This window comes from Gekko japonicus, unplaced genomic scaffold, assembly GCF_001447785.1.
Source record: "Gekko japonicus isolate JY-2015 unplaced genomic scaffold, Gekko_japonicus_V1.1 scaffold2858, whole genome shotgun sequence".
NCBI classification, from domain to species: domain Eukaryota; kingdom Metazoa; phylum Chordata; class Lepidosauria; order Squamata; family Gekkonidae; genus Gekko; species Gekko japonicus.
In genome coordinates this window covers 75,684-97,691 of record NW_015174921.1, presented here as the reverse complement: position 1 = coordinate 97,691, position 22,008 = coordinate 75,684, and the positions used below count along the sequence as shown (strand labels likewise).

The 22,008-nt window shown below is 51.1% G+C and overlaps 1 protein-coding gene across 1 annotated transcript in view; it reads left to right on the top strand.

Moving 5' to 3' along the window:
• The window catches only part of DOT1L (DOT1-like histone H3K79 methyltransferase), a 124,097-nt gene extending 107,361 nt beyond the window's left edge, over positions 1-16,736 (top strand). Inside the window, exons 26-29 of the mRNA XM_015425067.1 lie at positions 1-203; positions 2,935-2,999; positions 8,891-9,859; positions 16,593-16,736. The exon at positions 1-203 is cut by the window's left edge and continues 1 nt beyond it. Coding sequence (XP_015280553.1) covers positions 1-203; positions 2,935-2,999; positions 8,891-9,859; positions 16,593-16,600 — 1,245 coding nt within the window. The 3' untranslated portion in view covers positions 16,601-16,736. The remainder of the gene's footprint in view (positions 204-2,934; positions 3,000-8,890; positions 9,860-16,592) is intronic.
• Positions 16,737-22,008: the final 5,272 nt, after the last annotated feature.

The following is a 22,008-nucleotide window of genomic DNA, read 5'->3' as shown; positions in this document are numbered from 1 at the left end:
AGTAACATTAATCAGCCCTTAGAAATCACAGCCATTTCATCCCCTGAAAATTCCCTGAAGAACTCTCCTGTCCCGTACCAGGACAACGATCAGCCCCCGGTGCTGAAGAAGGAGAAGCCCCTCATTCAGACCAACGGGATCCACTACTCGCCACTGACTTCTGACGAGGAGCAGGGCTTGGAGGACGACCACAACAGCACCCGGTGAGCGGGGGTGGGGAGGTTTGTGTACGCCGCATCTAATCCTTGCATTCCTCCCTGAAGCATTTAAAAGGATTGGATCAGACCTTTTCCATCTGGACCGTACCAAGAGAGGAGCTCCCCCCCGGCACTCCCGTGCTGCTTCCCACGTTGGCTTGCTCTACTTTCTGCATTTCCTTTTGCAGAGCAGCATTTGGAAAGGACCAGGCTGTTTTAAAACAAACTGAAGCAACCCGAGCTGCAGTTTTAGGAGAGTCCAGTAACAAATAAATATACACTGCAAAAACCTTTTAGCAAACTAATGTGTTCTATTTGTGGTCATCATTTAGTAAACTGCATAGTATGTCATTATTTCATCCTAGTCAGGTATAACTACTCATTACATTCAATAAGCAATAACACCCAATACATACAGATTGCTAACTACCAGACAATTTTGCATCAGTGTTTTAAAAGTCAACCCCCAATGGGAGTTTCTAGAATAATAAGCCCACTTCTCCTTGCATGAAGTCTTCCAAAAAGGGGGACAGCCTTCTTGTATGGATGCTTTTTGCAGGTCCTACAAAAGACTATTTAAAAGAGGTGCGGTTATATTAAATACTGATACACTATGCACTTGACTAAATGATGACCATAAATAGAACACATTAGTTTGCTAAAAGGTTTTTGCAGTTTGTTTTTAAACAAAGCCAACCAACCGAAAAGAAGGGAACGCCCTACACGGGATTGGTCTAAGAGCCCTTCATTTCCTAAAGCAAAATTATGTATGGGGTGAAGAGAGTTGAGGAAGAGAAATTTTTCTCCCTCTCCCAAAATACTAGAACTCGAGGGCATCCAGTGAAGTTGATGGGCAGTAGGTTTTGGATGGAGAAAAGGGAATCTAGAGTTCGCTGCCAGAGGATGTTGTGATGGTCACAGGAAGGAGATTAGACGGATTCACGGAGGACACGTCTACTAGCCATGATGACTGAGGGGGACCTCCACATTCAGAGGCACAGATCCTCTGAATCCCAGAGCCAGGAGGCAACATCAGGAGAAGGCCTCAGCCTCTCTGCCCTGCTGCTGGCCCTCCAGAGGAACTGGTTGGCTACTGTGTGAGATAGGATGCTGGACTATATGGACCACTGGTCTGATCCAGCAGGGCTCCTCTGATGTTCTTACCAGGGGAAGGCCTCGACCTCTCTGCCCTGTTGTTGGCCCTCCAGAGGAACTGGTTGGCCACTGTGTGAGACAGGATGCTGGACTAGATGGACCACTGGTCTGATCCAGCAGGGCTCTTTTTATGTTCTTATCAGGGAAGGCCTGCCCTGTTGTTGGCAGTCCAGAGGAACTGGTTGGCCACTGTGTGAGACAGGATGCTGACCTAAATGGACTATTGGTCTGATCCAGCAGAGCTCTTCTTATGAAGGAGGAGTCGGCTGGATGTAGGAGATTCATATTGTTTCTGTCTACAGTAGACTTTTGGGGGGAAAAAACTCTAGCATTGTATATTAAAAGTTGAGACATTCCCCCAATGAATGTCTTTATATCCCTGTTAAAATAAAGCAGACCCTTTTCCTGCAGATAGATTCAGGTGGATAACCATGTTGGGCTGAAGCAGCAAAACGAAGTCTGAGTCCCAGTGGGCACCTTTAAGACCAACAAAGTTTTATTCAAGGTGTGAGCTTTCATGTGCACGCACGCTTCTTCAGATACAATGAAATGGAAGAGGGTGAGCAGTAAATTAGCATGCAACACTCCACTATTAAGGACACACCAGTCTCCAATTTAGACATATTTATTTCCTTCACTATGTTTTTTCTCCCGGAACTGAATCCAAACAAATGGTAACCATAGAAACTTAAGTTTGTTATTCCTGGATCTGTTAAACAGCTTTATTATGTTGCGTTCTAATTTACTGCTCACCCTCTACCTATATGTATAGACTGGTATTTTCCACTGTATTGTATCTGACGAAGTGTGCATGCACACAAAAGCTCATACCTTGAATAAAACTTTGATGGTCTTAAAGGTGCCCCTGGACTCAAACTTTGTTTTGCTTTTTCTGCAAAGAAGAATGTCTTTTGCTTTTCCTCTTTAGCTAGCACACAGCTGTCCTGGCAGCATACGTCTCATAGCTGATTTAGCAGAACTTTAAAAAACTGGGATCATCCTTTATTTCCGGTCTGTTGCATGCTATGAAATAACTGCCCTTCCTTTCATTAAAAAAAAAAAGAAATGGAGAAAGAGAATGAATGTTTTCAACATTTCCTTGGGTTTGAGGATAGCCAGGGCTATTTTTGGGCAGGAACGCACAGGAACGGAGTTCCGGCTGGCTCCAGAGTTGGCCATGCCCAGCAGGAACTCATTAGCATAATAGGCCGCACCCAACAGCAGAAATCCATTAGGATTGGCTTCATTAGGGGTGTGTGGCCTAACATGCAAAGGAGTTCCTGCTACAAAAAAGCCCTGGTTTTTGACAACAAACAAGGTAAACAGAATAACAAGCAAAAGGTGGGTGTAGCTGGATAACCACACTTCTGGTAACATGGGGGTGCGGCCTAATGTGCTAATGAGCTGTGCTGGCAGGGCTGTGGCCTAATATGCTAATGAGTTTCTGGTGTTGGGTGTGGCCTATTATGCTAATGAGTTCCTGCTGGGCTTTTTCTACAAAAAGAGCCCTGATGGATAGCTAAGTGCATCAAGGCAAAACAGCATTGTGAAGTAATGTCTCCCGCTCCCTTTTCCCCCTTAGAATTGAAAGAAAAATCGCAACGATATCACTGGACAGCAAATCTCCACAAAAGCCAATGGAGAGCAGTAAGTATGGAAGGGTTGGCTTGTGTCCCCCTAGAACTGGAGCGTTGCTTCTTCGTGGTCTGCGTGCCTCAGGCTTACAGGTTTTGTGCCTGCACAGAGCGGCAGTTTGGAAATATCTCGAGCTAGCTGGATCTGTCACCGCAAGAGTCTGAAGGACTGGACATGGCGGAACGTCTCAACTTTCCAGGAAGGTGGGGAGAGGTTGACGCAGTCTTCTAGGCCCACATCTGTTAGGTTAGATAGAAAAGGAGAGTGATAGGTTAGATAGAAAAGGAGAGTGATACAGGAAGGATGGGCCGCAGAGTCCTGCAAGGCCGGCAACTGGTGGGGGAATGGGTGGAGGACGTAGTGGGACGGAGGCCCAGCCGACGTTGCAGTGACTCGTCTGCGTCACATGACCCGGAAGTGATGTCATCACACGGTGATGTCAGGGGAATGCTTTGGTATTTGGACAAAAACTCTATGGTACATTTGGCTTCTACCATAGACTTTTTTGTCCAAATACCAGAGCATCACTCCAACGTCGCCAAGGTGATAAAGTCCCTTCCGGGGCACGTCGGAAGTAACTAGACACGGCGCTGCATAGACGTTTTGAAGGAGATTGAGGGAGCAGCAGAAGGGGGTTGGGAAGCACGGGTGACCGTCTCAGGTGTGGTAGCTCACTCACCGTGGGAGGCGAAAAGGGAAGAGGCCATCTCTGTGGCAGACGCAGCGGTCTCTTTAGGTGGCCTGGATGCTGAAGCCAACGCAGTCGGGATTGGAGCTGATGTCTGCATTCGTAGGATGAACTCTCGTGGTCCTGTCGTTACCACTGATCCCGACCAACGGCCAGTTCAGTTCCAGGAGGAGTGAAGCTGGAGGGTTGTAGTAGAGCAAACCAGTTGGAATATCGAGCCGTCCATCCGGTCTCTGACTGAGGACAGGGGGTTGTTGGCACTGGAAACCTAACGGCAGGCAGCACCAGCAGGGGTCAGTACTGAGCCACCTTCATAGAATCCAGGGTCGAGATGGGAGGGGTCAGTGAGGACAGAGAAGAAGAAGAGAAGAGATTGGATTTATACCCCGCCCTTCACTACCGAAAGGTGTCTTAGAGCGGCTTACAAAGTCCTTTCCCTTCCCCTCCCCACAGCAGACCCCCTGTGAGGGAGGTGTGGCTGAGAAAGCTCTGGCAGAAACTGCTCTTTTTCAAGGACAGCTCTTATCAGAACTAGGGCTTGCCCAAGGTCATCCAGCCAGGTGCAAGTGGAGGAGTGGAGAATCAAACCCGGTTCTCCCAGATTAGAGTCCGCGCACTTAACCACTACACCAAACTGGCTCTCACACTAAACAGAGATCTTGAAGATCTTCCTCCTGATGTTCAGCCTTTACATAGCAGAGAGATACTTGAGATAGACGGGGTGTGTGTGTGTGTGTGGAAACGAGCTGTCACTCAAAACTAGCTGGGGGTGGGGAGAATCGCCTGCAGAAGCTCCAGATCACTGCTGTTTGGCTGCCAAGGACAAAGAGGGACTGAGGGAAACGGAGCAGGAAGGTGTGACACCTCCCCCTTGGGGGCACGCACCATCCAAGGTGGCATCTGGGGGGGAGGTCTTCGCGCCGAGAAAGCTAGCTCAGGAAATCTCCAAATTGCTGCTCTGCTCAGGCACAAAGCCTATCAGCGTGAAGACACAGATGAGACTGCTCAGAAGGACAGCGGGTGCAGGTAAGCCCACGTGGGATTTCCCACCCACCCCCCAAATGGTATAACTCTGAGATGACCCTTGCTCCTGTTCTTTGCTGTGTTTGCCGAGAGTTACCGTGAGGGTACTGTTGCGAAACAGGCACCCTGCGTGTGCCCCGCAGCTTCTCACAGCCATTTGCAGGCTTGGGAGCCTGTGAGGAATTGTGTATATGTGCAGGAACAGGAATCCTCTCTTTGGAACATGCCTGCCTGCCTGCCTGCCTGTCCCCAGATCTCCTCTCCAGGACTCTGTGAGCTCTCGGGGCCTGAGTGCCCCAGTGGCTCTGTGCTTCCCCTCCTCAATTCACCCAAAGAGTGATTAACACATGGAATTCACTGCCACTGGAAGTGGCGGCGGCTACAAGCATGGACAGCTTCAAGAGGGAACTTGGATAAACACATGGAGCAGAGGTCCATCAGTTGCTATTAGCCACAAGGTATAGATAGGAACTCTCAGGCTGGGGCAGGGATGCTCTGTATTCTTGGTGCTTCGGGGGGGGGGGGCAAGAGGGGGGGGGCTTTTGGGTTCTGGGCTTTCTAGTGTCCTGGCCCCACTGATGGACCTCCTGATAGCACCTGATATTTTTGGGTACTGTGTGACAGAGTGTTGGACTGGATGGGCCTTTGGCCTGATCCAGCGTTGGCTTCTCTGATGTTCTTATATCTGGGGAGCGGGGTTTTCTTTGTTCTGCATCTTTGGGGGGGGGGGGCAACAGTGGGAGGGCTCCTAGTGTCCTGGCCCCACTGGTGGACCTCCTGATGGCACCTGGTGTTTTTTGCCACTGTCTGACAGAGTGTTGGACTGGATGGGCCATTGGCTTGATCCAACATTGGCTTCCCTTATGTTCTTAATCACACTTAAAATTCTGCATCTCTAAGCGTGGTGGGCAGCCTACTTCTTCAGCTTCACTCAAAGCCACCCCCGCCACCCAGTCTCCTGTTAGCCATTGTGGTCACAGGATGCAGAGCTGAGCTTAGCACTGAAAGAGATGGCAGCATCTGTCAGGACCAGTATTTTACAGCGATGAAGCTGCCTGGCGCGGAGCCAGACCATTGGCCCCTCTAGCTGACCTCTGCCAGTTCTGGTGGGCCTTGGCCCTACAGGGGTCTTAGGTAGAGGGGGGGTCTTTCCCAACACCCCCCCTTCTTCTAAGGCACTCCCCTGACCGTACACAGGTCTCTTCTCCATTTATGAAGGAATGTGATGGAGGACTAAACCTGGGACCATCCACAGTCAAGGCATGCGCTATACACTGCTGAGCTGTGGGGCGTTCGCTAAAGACATCAGCAGCTACTGAGCTTTTGAAGCCCCTGCGCGTGAATCTCAGTGCCTTTCCGAGGATTCTCTTTCTCTCTCCCCCCCCCCCATTCTAGCTAGCCTCCCTTGTGAGGTAGGAGCTGGACTTGCCTGTGCTCGTACTTGGGATATGAACCAAGGTTTCCAACATCCCAAATGAACACCGGTCCCTGCCTTATGCCCGTGACCCCGCGGCAGGACTAGTTCTTACGGTCTCTGGGTTGAAAAAGAGCTATCGATTTGTTGCTTTTTGCAAGTCACAGCTGACTTTTGTCGACCCTGCAGGGTTTTCCAGGCAAGGGACGTTCAGAGGTGGTTTTGCCATCGCCTGCCTCTGCGAAGCGACCCTGGAACACTGCTCCCTCCAAGCTGTGGAGTCTTGTGAGCAAACATTCTACCTTGTGAGCTACTGGCACTAAAGTTGGGAGCGAGCGATTTGGCTACTGTGTAAATCAGTTTGCTCTGGAGCCCTCCTTCCTGAGCTAAGACAAAAATGGGTGAGCTGGAAGCTAAAAAACTGTGAGCTAGCTCACACTGACTCAGCTTAGAGGGAACACTATCCTGTACTTCTTTGGTTGTCACTTGTCTCCCATCCAAGTACCAGCCAGGGCTGACCTTCCTTAGCTTCTGAGATCCGATGAGGTCAGGCAAGCCTGGGCTATCTAGCTATCGATAAAATATAGAAAGGTTCTGATTTTTCTCCCTAGACAGTGCCATGTGATACTTCTGGTGGGGATCTCTGAATACCTGAATGTCTTTAAGGCTGAACGTGAGATAATTTGAAGCGCTTATTGGTCTCGCACTGGTTCATACAGCTGCGGTGATCCATTAATAATAACCTGAATATCTGAAAATTCCAGTCATTCCATTGGTTACTGGCAGATCGTTGCCTAGCAGCACCCATGGGTGGGAACTCAGCCGATCCTACCACGGCTGTTTAAACGGGTCATGTGAAGTCCCCATTTACGTGGCAAGGAGGCAAGCAGCCATGTTGAGGGCGGACACAGGAATGCACTTCAGCACGTACTTAATTGGCGGCGTTTGCTGCTACGGGATGCGGTGTTGGCCACTAGCTTGAGTGGCAACTAAAACGCAGGTTTAATTACATTTACGGAGGAGGAGATTTATTTATTTACTTTCTTTATAGCCTCCCTTTCTCACTGATACTCAAGGTGCATAAAGATAATCAAAAGCTGTGTTCCCTCTAAGCTGAGTTAGTGTGAGCTAGCTCACAGTTTTTTAGCCTCCAGCTCACAGATTGTTGTCTTAGCTCAGGAAGGGATGGCTCCAGAGCACACTAATTTATGCAGTAGCCAAATCGCTGGCTCACAACTTTAATGCCAGTTGCTCAGAAAGTAGAATTTTTTCTCACAAGACTCCACAGCTTAGAGGGCGCATTGATCAAAAGGAGGGGAAAACCCTCACGATATAGTAGATGATTCAGAAAAAACAAACCAACCCAAAGCATTGTAGATCCAGGTGGTGCAGCCGTGTTGGTCTGAAGCAGTAGAACAAAGTTGAAGTCCAGTGGCACCTTCAAGACCAACAAAGGTAAGAGCTTTCGTGTGCAAGGCACACTTTTTCAGATACATGTATTTGAACAAGTGTGCCTTGCCTACGAGAGCTCATACCTTGAATGCACCTTCGTTGGTCTTCAAGGTGCCCCCGGACTCTACTTCTGCTCCCAAGCAATGTAATGTGTACAATAGAACCAAGATTCCGACGACCAGAGAGCAATGTAGGAGAAACAGTGTAATACATAGAATGAACGATGGCAGGCTACTGCTTTCAGCAAAATATTTGGGCTGGATGGACCTGCATAAGTTCCTGTGTACAGTAGTACCCTTGTGTCACGGCTCAGGTGGGGTGTCACCTGACGCTGCCACCACTCTGGTTCCAGGCTCCCTTGAGAAGGCCCAGAGCACCCTCCCAAGACCTTCTGACTTCCCTTTTGGCCAAATAATAGGCGTGAGGACCAGGCCGAGTGAACAATAAAATAGTTTATTTTATAGGAGGTCAAACAAACAAGGTGCAGAATTATAACAGTAAGTGGGCGAAAAGAAAAGAAATCAAATGCCCTAACGCGTCTAAATATATACTGTCCCTAGCTCACTATCTGCAGTGGCCTTAGACTACTCACCCTTCCCTCAGGATGTGGGTTTCTTCCCGCAGCAGCCTTCCTTCTGGCTCTGCCCTCTGGTAAGAAGAATAGCTTTTCCTGCTGCTCCAGATCTTTTATTCCAAGCCCTCCTCTTTTCCTGTTGGTCAATTTTGGCTCCAAAACCCCTCAGGGGCTTCTGGGAGTTGTAGGCCTAGCCTCATCTACTGCTAGCCAGGCTCCCTGGGCCTAGTAGGCCTTTGGTGGCACAGCCCACATCATGACACCTTGTATTATGTCTGGTCCTTGCACCATAAGTGGTTGCTGACGTGTGGATGAAGTACGTTTTTGGGGAGGAGAGGTCTGAGGGCCATTAGCCATGGTCATGAGAAAGGAAAAACCTTCATGCTCAGTTGCTGAATACCAGGTGCTTGGGGGGGGGGGGAAGATTGCTCCTTCCCAGAGGCTTCTGCCTAGCTGGAAACAGGATGCTGGGCTAAGAGGACCCTGAGCCGATCAAGCAGGGGTCGCACCGCACATTTTTACTGATGTATTCAGAGGCTGCTTTCTGTTGACCTGGTCAACCCCGTGCCATCTAGTGTGGCAAAACAGAGGTCTGAACAGAACATTTGGGTCACCCCCGATTAGCGAAGGGCAGTCCTGTTAATGACTGTTAACCCCCTTTCGAAACACAAAAGGTTTGGTGCAGACCCCAGGGCCTTGCTGACTTCCTTGCTTGCTGACTTTCTGCCCCCAACTTTCTCCTTGCCATACAGGCATCGGCTTAGCTGGGAGAAAGCAAGCCAGCGAAAACATGAACAGCAGCAAATGGAAGTCCACCTTCTCTCCAATCTCGGACATCAACCTGACCAAAACGGCAGATAGCCCCCTGCAGGCGGCATCGTCCCTGAGCCAGAACTCCTTCTTCGCCTTCAGGCCCTCCGCGGAGGACACGGGCGACGGTCCCAAGGCCCACTCGAGGAAGCACGCCGCCGTGTCCGTCACCGGGGCCGAGGGCCTCGGCCAGAGCGGCAGTTCCACGAACGGGTTTGCTTACAACGGCGGGCTGTCGGCAGACATTGGTTTACATAGCTTTATCGACGGTGCTTCGCTCCCGCATAAACCCACCGAGGTGGCGGCACTGGGGAGCTCCTCGCTGGGGTTCCTGGTGCAGCGGAACAGAGACTCCGGGGTCTCGGAGGCAAACCCCTTCTTGAGTAAAAGGCAGCTAGAAAGCCTGAGCACCGTGAAAGGGGAAGACATCGGCTGGCCGGGGGCCAAAGGCAAAGAGGCCAGCGAACCGAGTGTCCGGCTGGGGGGTGCTTCGGAAAAGGCCTTGGCGCTCCACAACGGCAAAGCTGGCAAAGGGCGGGAGGCGGAGCTCAAGAACGGCCACAATCTCTTCATCTCCGCCGCGGCCGCCGTGCCTTCCGGGGGCCTTCTCAACGGCAAAAGCCTTTCCGCGGCCGCCGCCGGTAACCCGGCCGGTTCGGCCGCCCCCGCTCAGGCGCACCACTCCTTCTTGAACTCCTTGGCCGCCAGCTCGCAGTTCCCCCTCGGCTCCATGGCCTTGCAAGCGAACCTCAACTCTGTGACAAACTCCTCGGTCCTGCAGTCCTTATTTAACTCGATGCCGGCCGCCGCTGCCGCCGGCCTGGTCCACGTGTCATCGGCGGCGACGCGCCTGACCAACTCGCATGCCATGGGGAGCTTCTCTCCCGGGGTTACAGGTGGAACAGTTGGAGGTAGGTGTGCCCTCGGGGGGGAGGGGTCTTTCTTTGCACTTCAGGGGCTTTGAAGAGTGGGGTGTCAGTCCCTTTTGAGCATTTTTCCCTCCAAGGCAAAACACTTTGAATCCTTCTCCCGTCTCCGCTTTTTGGCCCAGCAGCCTGTGAATATCTGCTGTGGAGACTGGGTGCTCCCTGCAGATTTTTTTTTGGGGGGGAGGAAGGAGCACACTCTGAAGTTGACGCTCTATGCAGGAGCAGCAGCTCTCAGTGTTGGCTCTCGCTCTGCAGACATTTGGCTTGGGCTGGGGAGAGCGAGAGGGCTGGCTCTTAAGCATACCCAAGAGTATGTTGTCAAAGGCTCTCACAGCCGGAATTCATTAGCTGCTGTAGATTTTCCGGGTTGTGTGGCCGTGGTCTTGGCATTGTAGGACCTGACGTTTCGCCAGTAGCGGTGACTGGCATCCTCAGCGGTATGACACAGAAAGATGGAGTACTCTCTGTGTCAAGGTGAGAAGAAAAAATGGTAGGCAAGTAATTTATATATCTACTCCGGAAGGTGGGGTAGGGCAACCCGGAAACATCTACAGCAACAATAACCCGGATAATCTACAACAACTAATTCCCGAGAGTGCTGGCAAGCCCAAATGCCACAGCTCCTGGGGTACCAAAGCATATTGTCAGAGGAGACAGGTAGATCTGAGTGCCTGGAGATCCTCAGCAGCTGCCCCTGTCAAGGGATGAAAAGGTAGAAACTCCCCCCCCCCAATTTTTTAAGGCAAGTAGCAATACTCATAGGCATATATTGAATATGTAAACATATACAGCATTTCAAAAGAATATTCAAAAGAACGTAATGCACATCATACAGTCACGTAAACGGCAGACTGATGATACTTAAAGTGGTACAGTCCAAAATAGTCCACAAGCACAAGCCCTCCGAGGGGAAATAACAGTCCATAGAGAAAATACTGTCTGGTATATCCCGACGGTAGCATACGTCATCTTAAGACCGTTTCGAAGACGATCCTTCATCAAAGGGTATAGTGAGTCAAGGTAGGTGCCTGTGGATGAAAATACAAAAAAACCCAAAGGAACTGCAACGCCTTGCAAAGAAAAGTTTTAAATCTTGCAGACACGCTTAAGACTCAATAGACTATACTTACAGTGACCATGCACAAATCAAAATGCTATTTCTTACTAAGTGGAGTCCAAGGCCTCTTAGCAAATTCACAACTCAACGTTATCAAGTCTAGCAGGCAAAAAGACTCTTAAGTTAGACATTCCAACTAGTGGCATGGTTAAGTAAAGGGGAAATTGTCCCAGCTGTGTCTGATTGTAGTGGCATCGCAGATGTCTTAAAGGGGATAAAGGCATCATTAAAGAAGACAGGACAAGTCATTATGTTGATTAAGACCTGTGGATTCTAGGGACTTAAATAGGTGAATAAAACGTGCCTCCTGTTCGTAAAGAATTTCTTGAGCATCTATCCTATTGTAAGAGTGGCTCCTTAACACTGAAAACTTGTAAGTCATCATGGGAATGATTCATAGTTCAATAATGGCTTGTAAGTGGGGCGTCCATAAAACCATGTTCCACCTGAGATCTATGCTCCAGTACCCTGGTTTTTATTCCTCTCATGGAGCATCCAATGTAAATCAAAGAACATGGGTAGAAAATACAGTAGATGGCCCGTTTAGAAGTACGGGGGGGGGGAACCTTTTAAAATGAATTTTCTTCCATTTGGGAGGTCTGTGTTAAAGGTCACCAAAACCATTTTACAAGCTGCACATCTACCACAACGGAACATGCCCTGTGATAAAGAAGATAGTTCCCTAGGAATATCACAAAGGGTATCAGAATGTACTAGCATGTCTTTAGAAATTCTGTTCTTCTGTATGTCACCCAAAGTTTTAACCGGCTCCAAAGTATATCGCTTAAAATACGCCAATGCCTCTGTATAATTTTACTAATGGCTGATGCCAAGTTAGTAAATTGCATACTGCATACTATTACTTGCTGAGGACACCGTATTGTCCGCCAATAATGTGGCTCTGTTCTGAATCAGAGTTCTACTCTTAGATTCTTGTAGGACTTTATAAGGGTAATCTCCAGTTGAAAGTCGCTAAGTAAGTTCGTCAGTTTCACTGGCACAAGACTGAGGTGTTGATGAGTTCCCTTTCACTCTCAGATGTTGCCCGTATGGCAGGTTTCTCTAAAGATGACTAGGGTAGAAAGAACAGAAATGTAAATAGGTGTTGCAGTCAGTGAGGCAAGGGGACCGTAAGCTCTCAGTTCAGGCAGGCGACCGTGGCTGAAAGAAAGGTTGCTCTCGAAGGAGGGTCACGTTGAGTCTTGGGTCCAGCCATTCCTCCCGGCTAGCAGACAGGAAGGCAGGTAAGTGGCGTCCACCTGGATTTTCACGCCATTGCTTATTCATTGCCTGCCGCTGTGTTCATACCGCATATTGTACATCAGGCTGTGTGGCTGCTGCTGTTTTTATTCTCCCCCCCCCCCCCCCCCCCTGCTTTGCTTTTTTTCGGTTTTTGCTTTGCTCACTGTGAACGTAACCAAGTCCATCTGCTGAAGCTGAGGGGTTTTTGTGTTTGTGTTTTTGTTTTTTCTTTCTCTCCCGTTTGCAGGTATTTTTAACCATGTGGTGCCTTGTGCCTCCTCCTCCTCCTCCTCCACGCCCTCTCCTTCCATTCCTTCCTTCTCCTCCTCCGCTCCTCTTCACTTTGGCCCCACCCTTAGCAACAGCGCCGTTTCCAGCTGTGCAGTGTTAAACTTGAATCCTCTGCAGGTGGCGGCCGGCATGTCCTCTTTCCACGCGGCCCCTCACGTGGCGACCTCCGGCGAGGCCCAGCCGGCTCAGCACCTCCCCCGGGCGGCGGCACAGTCCTCTCATCTCACGCCTCCTCCCCCCCCTCCAAACGTCTCGCTCCCACCTCTCCCCCCCCTCCTGGGCTCTAACTCCGAGTCGTCCGTCCTCCTGCAGAGCCTGTCCTCTCTCCCGGCCCCCGAGGCTTTCCTGCCGCCCTCCTCCACCGCTAACACCGCTCTGTCTATTAAGCTCGCCTCTCTCCAGCACAAAGCCTCCCGCCCCACCTTTACCATCCACCACCCGCCTCTGCCCCGCATGGCGCAGGCCGCACCCGCAAACCCGCAGCCCAGCACCGCCGCCACGCCTGCTATGTGGGTCACCCTTGGCATGCAGCCTCCTTACGCTTCACACCTCTCTGGGGTCAAACCGGGATAAGGAGCTTGGCTTGAACTTAAGTGTCCATGCTTTGTAAGGTAAGGCTCGCGCAGGGGCTGGGGCTGGGCAGGGAGAGACGCTTGGGCAAAGAGGCAGACTGTTGTGGCTTCCCACTCAGGGATTGCTTTTGCTGCTTTTTAGCACCTGGTGGATCTTCTCTGTGTGAACGTAGGACGGGCCATTCTTTCAAAGCGGGCTGTTTTGGGTGGGTGGCCGTGTTCGTCCGCGGGGGAAGAGCCAGCATCGAGTCCGGCAGCACCTTAAAGACCAGCAACGCTCCCAGAGTCTCAGGTTTCAAGCTGGATGGCCCAGGCTAGAAGAAGAGGTCAGATTTATACCCCACCCTTCACTACCCGAAGTAGTCTCAGAGCGGCTCACAGTCTCCTTTCCCTTCCCCTCCCCACAACAGGCACCCCGGGAGGTAGGCGGGGCTGAGAGAGCTCTCTCTCGAGAACGGCTCGTGAGAGAACAGCTCTGAGAGAACTTGTGGCTGACCCAAGGTCACACCAGCAGGTGCACGTGGAGAAGTGGGGAATCAAACCCGGTTCTCCCAGATTAGAGTCCACGCCCCTAACCACTACACCAAGCTGGCTAGGCCGGTCTCATCAGAGCTCGGAAGCTGAGCAGGTTTGGGTTTGGGCGAGAGGCCACCAAGGAAGTCCAGGGTCGCAACGCAGAGGCAGGCAATAGTAAGCCGCCTTTTGTTTGCCTCTGCCTCTGCCCAGGCTAGCCTGCTCTCATCAGCTCTCGGAAGCTAAGCAGGGTCGTCCCTATTTGGTACTTGGAAGGGAGACCTCCAAGGAATACCAGGGTTGCTACGCAGAGGCAGGCAGTGGCAAAACCGCTTCTGAATGACTCTTGCCTTGGAAACCTTATGGGGGGTTACCGCAAGTCATTTGCAAGTTGACAGCGCTTTCTACCGCTAAAGTCTGAGTCAGAGCTCTCTTCATCAGCTACCCTACCTGACTCTCGGAAGCTTAGTACCCTGGAAATGTTGTTGGGCTTTGTGGCGCTGGTGGACTCGAATTCTTGCTGAAGGTAGGTTGCCGTCATGGCTCTGTGGCAGAACCTTAAGCATCAGGACTCGGAAGGGTTGTAGCTGAGTAACCGAGTCCGTGATTTGTGCATAGATGACACCCCCCACCCCCCAGGTTCCAGTATTTCCAAGTGGAAAGCTCAAATAACAGGTACTGGGAAAGATCTTTCACCTGCCTGAGGTCTTGGAGGAGAACCCTTGCCAAGCAGAAGAAGGCAACACTGAGCTAGCCGAACCAGGGGTCCGACTCTTTATAAGGCGTGTGTATATGGGGCCGTGGTGGCTCAGAGGTTAAGACACTGAATTGCAGACCGGAAGGTCTGTAGTTCAGCAGTTCGAGACCCGAGTGTGCCGCATGATGGAGTGAGCTCCCGTCTCTGGCCCCAGCTCCTGCCAACCTAGCAGTTCGAAAGCAAGAAACTGCAAGTAGATAAATAGGTACCACTTCGGTGGGAAGGTAACAGCATCCCGTGCGCCTCGGCGTTTAGTCATGCCGGCCACATGACCACGGAGAAGTCTTCGGACAGTGCTGGCTCTTCAGCTTGGAAACAGAGATGAGCACCGCCCCCTAGAGTTGGATTCGACTGGCTTTCAAGCAAGGGAAACCTTTACCTTTATTCAGGGCTATTTTTGGGCAGGAACGCACAGGAATGGAGTTCCGGCTGGCTCCTGAGTTGGCCACGCCCAGCAGGAACTCATTAGCGTAATAGGCCACACCCAACAGCAGAAACTCATTAGGATTGGCTACATTAGGGGTGTGTGGCCTAACATGCAAAGGAGTTCCTGCTACAAAAAAAGCCCTGGGTTTTGACAACAAACGGTAAGCAGAATAAAAAGCAAAAGGTGGGTGTGGCTGGATGACCACACTTCTGGTAACATGGGGGTGTGGCCTAATATGCGAATGGGCTGTGCTGTCAGGGGTGTGGCCTAATAGACTAATGAGTTTCTGCTGTTGGGTATGGCCTATTATGCTAATGAGTTCCTGCTGGGCTTTTTCTACAAAAAGAGCCCTGCCTTTATTTGACCAACATGGCTTCACCCCCGAGAAGTTCAGGAGCACAAGCTCTGCAGCCTAGTTGCAGACACCTGCTTTGCGTGCACAAGGTCCCAGGTTCTTTTCCCCAGCCTCTCTAGTGGAAGAATTCCACATGCGGGTGGGGGGGAGATGCCTTCCGTGGTTAGCCCGTGGATATGAGAACTGACAGTCCTTCATCTTAGACGAGTCTGTGACATAAAGCTGCTGCAGATGTGACGATCTAAGCCTTCGGAGCTGGGTCCCAGGTTTCCCTCAACTGGTTCAGCCAGACTCCCAAGAATATTGGCCATGCAGACTTTTGTTCCACAGGGCAAGGTGGGATTTGAACAGAGTCCTCCCTCATTGAACTGGGCCACACAGTTTTCCTGTGAGTGGAGAAATCTGTGTGTGGCCCTTTCCGCACTTGGAATCTCATCCCTGGTTTGATCAGAGTTCAGCTTGCGACACCATACCTTGCATTTATCCCTGGTTGTAACGGCATCCGTTTATCCCGGGACAAGTGTGGGGCAAAACCGGGGTGACCTCAGTGTAATGTGGAAACAAAAAATACCCCAAGAAAATTACATGGGGTGAACTCGCGTGTAGTGTACAATTTTAAAATACCCCGAGATAATTACAGGGGTGAACTCGCGTGTAAAGGTAAGGTAAAGGTTCCCTTGCTCGAAAGCCAGTCGAATCCGACTCTAGGGTTGCGGTGCTCATCTCCGTTTCAAAGCCGAAGAGCCAGCGCTATCCGAAGAGGTTTCCGTGGTCATGTGGCCGGCATGACTAAACACCAAGGCGTACGGAATGCTGTTACCTTCCCACCGAAGTGGTATCTATTTATCTACTTGCAATTTCTTGCTTTCGAACTGCTAGGTTAGCAGGAGCTGGAACGAGACGGGAGCTCACTCCGTCATGTGGCAACTAAGGTCTCGAACTGCTGAACTACTGACCTTCCACAGCCTGCAGTTCAGCGTCTTAACCACTTGAGCCACCGCAGCTCGCGTGTAGTGTAGAATATAAGTTTGGGGACAGGGTTGAAGCAGGATTTAAGGTCCAGTGCGGAAAGGACCTGTGAAAGGGAGCCACCCAAAGTCTCTCTCTGCTTCATCTTAACGGGCAAACCTTTGTATTTTGTTGTGCCGGTCGGCAGACAGGTTCACTGGAATTACTTCCAATCCAGGGCACATAAAGGGGTGAAGAGGGGACCCACATTCAGTTACAAAACGGTCTCCAACTTAGTCTGGAGGTCACTCTAACTGCACAAGGCAAGGGAAGGTCGCCACGCAGCACTTGCACGGGAACTGGGAACGCTACCGAGTTGCACGTGGCCATGGCTGATGATGATGCTTTGAGTGGAAATGCCAAATCCCAAACTAAACAGCATCCCCTCTTCCGTCTCTTCCCACCCCCACCCCCCTTTGTTCCTGTGTTGCAGGTAACTAGGATTTCTACCTCAACCAAACATGACCTATGCAACGACAACATGGACCAACTTCTCTCTGTTTCCACTGAAGGTGCTCACCTGGATTGCTTTTGGGTTTCTGCTTTCCCTCTCCCCGCCCTTCCTTTTCTCCTTTTTCCCCCCTTTTCCCTTCTCTTTCTTGCTCACCACTGGGCAAAAAAAAAAAAAAGCAACATCATAGTCATAAAAACAGAGGAAAGATAATGCTACTGTGAATCTAAGTTAAAATATATATATATATATATATACATATATATATTCAAACTGCAGAAGAAAATGCATGGAAATTGCTCCAGTTTGTATTGTTGATAGTTTAGATATTTATATATTTTTTAAATGTTAAAACACACATGCAATTTTTTTGGCTATTCTGTTCTGCCTGGAGTCACAGGGGTTTTAAAAAAGAGAGAGAGAGAGAGAAGACGACGTAATAAGCAATCTCTCCGAGTGAAATAAAGGACTGGCACACCAGCAGAGATGTCCCCTCCCCCTCCACCGACAGCTCCCCGTGGTGCTATTGAACAATCGTGCCTCTGATGTTCGAACCTGTTTGGTGCTTACCTGGTGGGATGACCGGCACCAAGCCACATTCCCTTTGCCTGCCACCGTCTGGCTTCTTATTTATTCCGCCTGCTCCTCTCGACGCACTGATGGAACTGGCTGGTGTTCGCAGTGCCACAGGAGTGGGGGGGGGGTGTCTGGGGTCGGTCGCAGATCGTCAAGACGTAATGCATATTGCAAACCGGTAAACGCTCACCTCGCCGCCACCGCCGCCCCAGCAGGATTGCAGCTACGGTGCTCACATGGGGACTCTGCCCGCATGAGTGTTCAGACTTTGGTACAGTTTGAACGGGTGCTCTGCCTTAACCACGCATGAGGTGTTTGGTGTGTGATTTTTTATTTTTTTTTGGTCCAGAAGCAGAGGGCAGATCCACTGGGAAAGCCTCCCCCCCCCCTTCCTCGGCTGCAGGCGTGGCCCGAGTGACGCGATCCCTGCCCTCACCCCCTCAAGCGGTGGGACGCCTCGGGCAGGCGGGCATTGCGGGCACGCACCACGTCGACAGCCCTGCAAGAACCCTCACTCCGTGGCTCTCTGAGGTCAGGCCCTGGAAGCCTCCGTTGTTACCTCAAGAACGGCCTTCCCCTCTTCTAGCAGTTTTCCCCCCCATCCCGCCAGGGGTCTCCGGTTTCCTTTCTTGAACAATCTCATCGGGTTATTTTATTTATGAAAACAGGCCAGTGTTGGCCTTTGTGTCTCTAGGGAAGTCAAGCCTTGAGGCCGCCCTCAACCTGATGAAAACCATGGTCAGCGTTCCGAGAACAGGCTGACCTGTGCTCGAATCCTTCAGGAGCCGTGGAGTTCCCAGTCCCTCCTGGTGCTTCTGTACAGACACTGCTTCTTTCAGTAGAGGAGAGGTTCCCAGTGGATGGCCACCAATCAATCTGTGTGTGTTTGGGGGAAGGGTGGGGGGGTCATAAGCATGTTAACAAGGCACTGTTGGCTCCTACTGTTAGCTAGACCCCCTTTTTACCCAGTAAAACTTGGGAAAACTGACAACCATCGTAATGCTGGGGCAGATATTCCTCAACTTCATATTACCCCCCCCCCCCCCCATTTTGGTTTGTTCCGAGTACAGTGTATTTTTGTTAGCAAAGTCTTTTGATACTTGATTGCTTTGAGAAACGGCTTGGCTTTTTGTATATTTTATTGACTTCAAAAAGAAAGACGTGTGCTCGCTTTTGTATTGCTTTGCTTCTAAATGGGCTTTTAAATGCTGTGTCACGCCCACACCGGGGAGAATTACACTCACAGCACCCCACGATCTAGCTTAAAACCTCCCCCCCCCCCCCCCCGCCGTGTTTTTTTTTTCACCTTTTCTCAAATCAGTGCATTTTTTTAAGGAGAAAAAAAATTGTATTTTGTGACTGGGTGATGTTCAGTGTACAGAAAAGAAAAAGACGCGCCATTTCTGGGATGCAGCTAGTATTTTATAGAGATGTGATGAGAATTTATAAAGATAAAAATTTCATATGCTTTTCATTTATTTTTATTAGGTTGTGTTCATAGTAAATTGGGGGGGGATGTAAAGGGTTTTTGTTTTAATTTATTCAAATGCATAAAAGCGGTTGGGAGAAGCCTTATTGGGCGGAGAGATCCTTGCTCTGCGTGGCAGGGTCGCTTGGAACCGAGGGCTTGCAAAAAACCTGCAGTGATATGTGGGTGGGGGGGGGGGGGGGGGGGGGGGCCTTACTAAAGGTCCTTTTAAACTGGCTGGGTACAGTGAAGTACCAGAAGTGTGCTTGGGTATCTTTGTTCCGTTTTTAACCAGTTTTGGGGGGGGTCAATCTCCCATCAGCCAGCTTCGCCTCTCTCCCATCCTAAGGTCTGGATTGCACAATCAGGTTTTCTGTGTCTCAAGTTCGTTGCACACGGGCCCCTTGCGCATGTATATACGGAGAGGTAAAAGTAAGGGGAGATTCGGGGGCCTGACCAGCAACAGTGTTCAAAGCCTCCCCGTTCCTGTCTCAGCCCTGCCTGCTTCTGCTGGCTCTGTTCCAGTTGGGGAGAGACTGAGGAGAATTTAGAAGTACTTTGGGAGGGAACCTGTTGGGTCTGTCCAAGACAAGGCCGGGGAAACTGGATGGATAGACATCAGGAATGTGCCGGGCTTCTTTAGGAAACACAATGGCTATAGATTCTCAGACTGCTGACTGCAAGGCGGGGTGGTGGACACAGGGCAGGCCGGATGGGACCTGTGACAGGCTGGAGCGCCCTAAAGGTCAGGTGCGAGAGATCGCACGTGTGGCCACCCAACACATCCTCAAAGAAGGCACCTTTGGGGGCAAAAAAAAGTGGGCATTCGGTGCAGGTTCTGTCTAAGAATGCTCGACCTGCAGTTGGGGGGGGGGGGCAATGTATGAACAGGGCCCCCAAACAGTATTTCCACCTGTATCAGCTTCCTGTGGGGGGGAAGTGTTTTAAAGCCAGGGACGGGCGGCCTCGACTGAGTCTGGTAAGCGGACTCGGGAGAGATTCTGAGAAATCCGGCTCAGCTTTTAACGGAAGCCATCGGCTTTTCCGTTTCCAGGACGACAGAGATAATGAACTTGTATGGCAAGGGAGACTTGGATGCCCTGGTATGGAGCCATCCCCCCGTGCTCTTTTCCGTCTTCTGTGCAGAGGAGACTTGACAATCAAATGTTCCTTCTGGTGCCCCCTCAGTCTCCAGACACCACTGATCTCATCTTGTTCCTCCGCGTATCTAATCCCCTTGGCAGCGTGAGCGATGTGACGGTAGAGGAATTCAAGGCCTCCCCAGATGTTCCGTGACTCTCCCTTTTCATCATGTTGGGTGGATCGGTTCTCGGAGGCCTCTTTCACCCTAACAACGACTGCAAAAAGAAATCCTTTGTTCCAGCTCTGTCACCCTAGGAGGAGGGCCCAGGAACCTCCCGTGGAATGCCGGCAGCTTTCGTTATAGGAATTGGCTTCTCTAAACCACTGCCTCTTCTCTTGTTCACTTGGCTTTTTCAGGCCGTTTGGAAAATCTTTTATTGTAAACTCGTCCTCTTTAGATTGGTGTGGATCCGGCTGGTGGGGCAGATCCAAGGCGGCTGAGCCAGTGTGCTCCCCCAGGGGAACGACGGTTCGTCCCGCCTTCCCCCACCCAGGTCTATCTTTGAATCTTTTGTCACCCAAACACTGATTGGGAGGGGGGGATCAGTTTCGAAGGCCAACTTCTACTGAATCGTTTTGCTTGGCCTTACAGCATTTCAGAGCGAACTTTTTACACTTTCAGCAGAGGCTTTTTCAGTGCAGGCCGCTTTTCAGATGCTCAGCCCGACATGCTTTCTTCAGAAAGTCCCCCCCGGTGTGTCTTGACAGACTTCATTGGAACTCTCCGCATACACAACGGATTTAAAACGTTGGCAGAAATTTGCACCCAAAACAGAGAATGCTTCCTGGCTCATTAAAGCCTGGACCTCTCGAGAGAAATCCTTGTGAGGTTGGGAAGGATGTAATTAATTGTTCCATGGCTATTTCCCACCCACCCACCCCCAGGGAGTTGTCAAACAGCAGTGTCAGTCGCGTGCCAGTATCTCGCCCTTCTGCGGTTGCTCCGCCACGTCTCGTGAGGCTGTCTTGGACTCGAAAGCCAAGCCTCAAAGGCAACGTTTCCTTTCCAGCAACGTGTGGTTTTCCCATACCCTCTGGGGTGGTTCTCTGTCGGCAGAGATCTCTTCTTTCAGGGGCGAGATGCTGCGAGTTTGGCAGAGCTTCTTCCCCACAAGTGCGGAGCCTTTAAATGAGGGTTTGACCTCAAATCGTCAGCCACTAAAAATGTCGACACGGGGCCAGCCGTGGTCACGAAGTCCAACTACGTGTGCGCTCGTCCCCTTTGCTCTTTCGTCTGAGGAACAGCACGTGGTAAAAATGGAGACACCCCCTTGGTCTTTAGCCTATTGGGGGGGAAATGTCAGGAACCCCAGCTAGGCTCTGTGTTTTATATCCCTTCTTCCATCGAGCAGCGAGCATTTACAGCCGGGGCTCAGGTCGCGGACAGATTTCTCCGTTTTAGCCACGTCAGCTCTCTTCTCCTCGGACGGCAAACTCCTGCAGGGTTCTTCCTTGAAAACTCTGCCTCGCTTTCCGTTTTCTTCTCACTGCTGTGTTGTACAAAAGCTTGCTAAGGTGATTCAGACGTCTCCTTTAATCATAGCAAAGCGGGGGTCGGGGGGGGATACCGGCGAGAGCAGCTTGGCCAGGGTGCCGAGCTCACCTGCCGGAAGAGGAGGTGATCGCGGGAGGACTTTGAGGTGCCCTCTCAGTTTTAGGGAACAGCGCCTATGGTGCGTGATGGGCTCTCTCAGCATTAATCGGGGGGAGGAGGCCGAGTGGCAGCAGTCTCTCACATTTGGAACAGATGTTCCGAATTGCCGGGCTCGGAGTCAGTTTTTTCAAGTTTTGGGCCAGCTGTCCCGCTGGGAGAGGGGAGGCGGCTCGCGCACACAACGCACACGCCCGTTCTCTTTCTGCGGCCCCTCCTTCAGCACGGCCTCAGAGCCGGTCTTCTGTTTAGGGACACCTCTGTTTGTCAGGCTCCACAGCCCTGTCTCTCTCGCGCTTTTTCGTGACTCAGTAGCCAATTTGGGTCTCCTTCCACTCTTGCTAGAACTGGGGCAAACCCCAGGGGACTTGGAAGTATTAGGAAATGGAAATCCGTCCCGTCCCGCCCCCCCGCCTCAGCTGCCTTGAGTCGGGCGACAGTTCAGAAAGTCCTTTGAGCCAAGTGCCTCTTGGGATGCCCCCACCCAAGGCTTTGCCTTACCCTGCGGTGGGCTTCTGACTCTTGCCGGGCCTGTCCCTCGGGCCGCCTTCTCAGCGGAG